The sequence below is a fragment of the Balaenoptera musculus genome, chromosome 3 (assembly GCF_009873245.2).
Source record: "Balaenoptera musculus isolate JJ_BM4_2016_0621 chromosome 3, mBalMus1.pri.v3, whole genome shotgun sequence".
Classification (NCBI taxonomy): domain Eukaryota; kingdom Metazoa; phylum Chordata; class Mammalia; order Artiodactyla; family Balaenopteridae; genus Balaenoptera; species Balaenoptera musculus.
The window spans coordinates 167,140,465-167,146,307 of NC_045787.1; the positions used below are offsets into that span (position 1 = coordinate 167,140,465).

The 5,843-nt window shown below is 54.0% G+C and overlaps 1 protein-coding gene across 1 annotated transcript; it reads left to right on the top strand.

Annotated features, from left to right (window-relative positions):
• The first annotated feature begins 3,140 nt into the window (after window positions 1-3,140).
• ZNRF4 (zinc and ring finger 4) lies at window positions 3,141-4,777 on the top strand. The gene is given in 3 exon segments (XM_036847383.1): window positions 3,141-3,304; window positions 3,524-3,551; window positions 3,554-4,777. Coding segments are annotated over 3 exon segments (1,416 nt in total).
• The last annotated feature ends 1,066 nt before the right edge of the window (window positions 4,778-5,843 follow it).

Sequence of the window (5,843 nt, forward strand, 5' to 3'; positions counted from 1 at the left end):
ATGGGGCATTTGTCCGCTCGCCTCCATTTTTCATTGTTTCTGGGCTGTTCCGCAGGGGGTTAATTCCCTGGCACACCAGAAGAGACTTCAGAAGGAGTGCCACCTGGGACTTCCCTGCTGGTCCAGTGGTTAAGACTCCATGCTCCCAGTGCAGGGAGCCCGGGTTCGATCCCTGGTCAGGGAACTAGATCCTGCATGCCGCAACTAAGACCTGGTACAGCCAAATAAATAAATAAATAAATATTTTAAAAAGGAAAAAAAAAAAGGAGTGCCACCCTGCCAACACCTTGATCTTGAACTTCTGACCTCTAGAAGCACAAGATAATACATCTGTTCTCAGCCACCCAGTTTATGGTACTTTGTTACAGCAGCCCTAGGAAACTAATACACCCTATTTATCAACTGTCCATCTTTGGAGAGCTCTTTCCTGACCTTCTCCCCTACTATCATGCACCTGTTCCTTTATTCACCAAATACTCCCTGAGGATCTACATTTTATCTTTCTTTAAAAAGAAAATTTTATGAGAGTCATAAACGAAAAACCCATATCTCTTGCCACGAAGGGATGGGACTCACAAGAAACAAAGACACAGAAAACAAAATGATGTTTTAAAATGCCAACGGGGCCAAGGACCTGTCTCTTAGGGAAATTAGCAATTGCCAGAAAGACATTAAAGACGGTAGCACCAAACAAGACTTTTTTGAAGTAAGCCCCAGGGGGAGACATTCATGGTCACCTCCCCTTTTGTCCTTCACACCCACTCACTCATTCAGGGATATAGTCCCCTCTTAGTCTCTCTGTCCCATTCCCCAGTCCCTCCCCTGATGCTACAGCTGCCTCCGTGGCTTCTCCACCTCTTTCTCTCTCTCTCCAACCCACCCTCCATGCAACAACCAGAGGGTTCTTTCAGAAACACAAACCTCTTTTTTATTTCAGGAGGAATAAGTGAATTTATTCCCATCGTAAAAGATGCAAACAGTGCAGAAATATATAGAGCGGAAATGGGAAACAAAATCCAGTCATGTCCTGCCTCTACTCTAAACTTTCTATGGCCCCTCGTCATTCTCTGTGTAAACCCCAAGGCCATCGACATTCAAGGTTTGGATCTGGTCCTGCCCTTCCTTCCCCCGTCTCTCTCCTATCCTTGAATAAGACCCTCTTTTTAGCCACTCTGAATGGCTTGTCATATCCAACCATTCAGCTCTCTCTCTCTCTATCTCTATCTCTCGCTCACCTCAGGACCTTTGCACATGCCATTTGCATCCCCAACATGCTGTTCTCTGCCCCCTTACACCAACTTCATCCTTACCCTCCAGTCTCAGTGCGGTGACACCTCGTGTTTTTTTGGACTCACCCAGATGCAGACCCTAGGACAAGGATTCCATTGTGCATTCACTTCTACAGCTGCCATAACCAGGGGGTTCAAAACAACAGAAATTTATTCCCTCACAGTTCTGGAGGCTGGAAGTCCAAAATCAAGGTATCAGCCCGGTTGATTCCTTCTTGCAGGCTCAGAGGGAGACTCTGTTCCGTGCCTCACTCCCAGCTCCTGGTGGTTGCTGGCCACACTTGGCATCCCTTGGCTAGTAGACACATCCCTCCAATCTCTGCCTCTGTTGTCATATGGCCTTCTGCCTGTTTCACTCCTGTGTCTCTTCTCTATCATTGGCTGAGGGCTGCTCTGGGAGGTATTAGACGAACTGAGAAAACCTAAAGAATAAGTAGCCAGCCTGGCAAAGTATGGTCGAGGAGAGAGAATTCTGTTCCCGGCAGAGGGAACAGCATTTGCAAAGTTCTAGAGGTCAGCAAATCATGATGCATTTAGAGCATTGAAAAGCATTGAGGGGACTTCCCTGGTGGTGCAGTGGTTAGGAATCTGCCTGCCAATGCAGGGGACATGGGTTCAAGCCCTGGTCTGGGAAGATCCCACATGCTGAGGAGCAACAAAGCCTGCAAGCCGCAACTACTGAAGCCCATGCGCCTAGAGCCCATGCTCTGCAACAAGAGAAGCCACTGCAATGAGAAGCCGATGCACCGCAACGAAGAGTAGCCCCCGCTCGCTGCAACTAGAGAAAGCCCGCGTGCAGCAACGAAGACCCAACGCAGCCAAAAATAAATAAATAAATAAACAAATAATTTTTAAAAAAGAAAGAAAAGCATTGAGGCTTTGGAGATTGGCAGGGGCTTGACCATGGGAGAGCTTGTAGGACACAGAAAGGAACATGGACTTTATCTGGAGGGCAATGGGGAGCCATGGGAGAGTTTAGAGCATGGGAGAGACCAGAGGATTGAGATTTTAGAAATATCCCTGGCTGGCATGTGGTGATGAACTGAAAGAGTTGTGAACTGGAGGCAGGTCTGTTATGGGAGAATGAAAAAATTCAGACCCTATGCTGAATGCTAATCAGGCATTCTCTCATTTAATTCTCATACCACCAGCCCTACTAGACGGGTTCTTCATCATTACACCCATTTTACAGATCTGGAAGTTGGGGCCCAGAGAGCTTAAGTGACTTATCTGGCATCACACAGCTTGTCAATGACAGAGCAAGGAATCAGCGCTTGAGTAGGCTGCCCAGCCAGGTGGCAGACTCACGGTGGGAGATCTGGGGATGAGGAGTTGGGGGATCATGAGGCTGATGGCCAGGGCTCTGGCTGAGGAATGAGGGACAGCTGGAGACCCGGCTAGAAAGGAAGCTCTGACCTGAGAGAATAAAGCCAGTGCAGGTAGTCTACCAGGTGGTGAGGACTTGGACCACCCACTCCTGCCAGCCCAGCCCTGACCTTGGCACTTCTCCCTCCCCCCATATCAAGTCAGTTAGACTCTGAGGACATATGAACTGAGAACCTGAAGGGTGAGAAAGAGCTGATCACAGGGAGAAAGGGCATTCCAGGCTGAGGGAACAGCCTGTGCAAAGGCCCTGAGGCAGGACCGGGCCTGGTGTGTTGGAGGAACAGCAAGGAGACCCATGTGTCTGGAGCAGAGTGAGTGAGGGGAAGAGAGGGAGGATATCTGGGATTTGGGCTCTAAGACCTCATGGGCAGAGGGTGCCCTGAACAAGTCTGAGTCCCCCTGGAAATCTTGAAAGGGGGGAAAAATTAGCGCCTTCCTCAGTGGGTCCCTAGGAGGCTTGGGGAGATGACGTTGGCAGAATGCGAGTATGAGGGCTGGATCCAAGCCACGGGGTGGTGGTGGGGCAGCTGCCAGCCCACTCTGTGGCACCTCCGGGCCTTACGAGGTCCAGGAGCTGGGGATGCTCTGAGCCTTCCAGAAGTTTTTGCGAAGGTTGCCCAGCCCCCCAGGTCAGAGCCCCAGGAATTCTGTCTCGGTGGGGGGTGTGGGTGAGGGACCAGGATGTAACAGGGCGATGTCACAGAGGCCGGGAGCATCTAGAACTCTGGGGGCTCCTGGTCTCAGTGTCATCTGCTAGGAAGGCTGCCTGGGTAGGTCAGCTCCTCCTGGGACCAGCCTTCAAAGACACAATGCACGCTGGGCTGCCACCAGGAGCTGTTTCTGTCTAGGGCCACGCAGGTCCCAGCCGCTCTGTCTAACTGCCTCTGAGCCATCCGTTCAAGGTCCATTCACACCCCGACCACGGGCCTCCTGGGAGGTCCTGGAGATGCCTGGAGGCCTCCTGTCTGTGGTCCCCAGCGGGACCTAGCTCCACACCGCAGCCAGAGAAGGAGGGGCTGGCCATGGGGCAGCCCTGGCCAGTCCTGGCCCTGCGGGCAGTCAGGGTCTCACTGACCCTTCTGGGGCTGCTGGTGCCCACACAGGCGGTGGTGCGAGCCGTGCTGGATGGTAACTCAAGCACCATGGATTTTGTGGACCTGCCGGCCCTGTTCGGGGTGCCCCTAGCCCCCGAAGGCGTGCGGGGCTACCTGATGGAGGCCAGACCGGCCAACGCGTGCCATCCCATCGAGGGCCCGCGGCCGGGCAACGGCTCCCTGGGTGCCATCGTGCTGATCCGCCGGTACAATTGCACGTTTGACCTCAAGGTGCTGCACGCCCAGCGGGCCGGCTTCCAGGCGGCCATTGTGTACAACGTGCGCTCTGACGACCTGGTGCTCATGGTCCACGTCTACGAGGACCTGCGGCGCCAGATCACCATCCCCTCAGTGTTCGTGGGCGAGGCCACCTCCCAGGACCTGCGGGTCATCGTGCGCTGCGACAAATTGGCCCACGTCCTCCTGCTGCCCGACCACCCGCCCTGCCCGGACCTGGACTGCCACCCCATGCTGGCCATCTCCTGGGCGCTGGGCTGCACCCTGGCCCTGCTCACGACCGCCTTCTTCGTCCTGCGGTGTCTGTGGAACTGGCTGTGGGCCTGGTGGGCCCGCGGGCCAGTGGTCAAGGCGCGGGCCAGCCAGAGGGCCCAGGTGAGCACTTTCACGAGGCTTAACGACCTGTGTGCCATCTGCCTGGATGAATACGAGGAAGGTGACCAGCTCAAGATCCTGCCCTGCTCCCATATCTACCACTGCAAGTGCATCGACCCCTGGTTCTCCCAGGCCGCCCAGCGCTCCTGCCCTGTATGCAAGCAGTCGGTGGCCAGCACGGAGGACGGCTCTGACTCCACCGTCGGCAGCTATGGGGACGAGGAGGACCCCTCGCTGCCTGGCCACCACCCCCCGATCTGGGCCATCCAGACCCGGCTGCGTTCCCGGAGGCTGGAGCTGCTGACCCAAGCCAGCCCCCCCCGCCGCTGGAGTGCCACCTCCGTGGGGGCAGCTGAGGCCAACACATCCTTGGAGGGACCCCCAGAGCCCCTCTGAGGCCCGCCGCCCCTGGCTGGTGGAGATTGGGGCGGGGAGGGTAGAAGTGAGGAGTGTTTCTAGTCTGGAGGCTAGATAATAAAGTGGGTTTGAAAGCGGATTCTTGCCCTGGCTGCTGTGGGGCGGACCGGCCCCTCATGCCACGCGTGTGGCAAGCTGAGCCTAAGGCTGGCTGCTGGCATCTGTGGGCGAGTGAGGGTACATGGGGGCGGGGAGGCAGTATTCTCAGGGCTGCTGTGTGCAACATGTCCTTGGTGGCCCTGCGACAGGGCCCCTGTGCCTCCGTTCCAGTACTAGGCACAGGAGCGGCTGATTTCCCATATGCTTATTATTCATTTAAACCTTAAACAAAAAATAAACTTGTTACTTTGGAATAATTTTACCTTTACAGAAAAGTTGCAAAGGTACTAGAGATAGTTTCCATGGACCCCTTGCCCAGCTCCTGAGTGTTCATGTCTTACATCAGCATAGCACGTTTGATTCAACCGAGAGAGCACCTTGGGTAGGTTACGATGAACTGAACTATGGATTTAATTTGAATTTCCCCAGCATTTCAACTATTTATAGTGGAAAGTGTCAAACACACCCAAGTAGAAAGAATGGAATAATGACCCTCCCCACATGTACCCATCACTCAGATTCAATGATTATCTACTGGCCACTCTTGTCTCCTCTATTCTTCCTCCTCTCTCGCTATTTTGGTGCACATCCCAGATGCTTTTTCATCTGTAAATATTTCAATTTGTGTCTCTAAAGCAGTAGTTCTCAGCTGGGGTGGGGATGTTGTCCTCCGGGGACACTGGGCAGTGTCTGGGGACATCTGTGGTCGTCATGACTGGGGTTGGCTCCTGGCATCGAGGGGGTGGGACCAGGGAGGCTGCTCCACACCCCACAGCGCCGAGGACGGCCTCACCTCAGAGAATGATCTGGCCTGCGGGTCCACAGTGCTGAGGGGAGAGACCCTGCTTTATAAGATAAGACCCCTTAAAAAACTCCGCAAACTCCAGTATCATGTCCAGAATAATGATTCTTAAATAGCATCAAATATCCACCTAGGGAGCACATG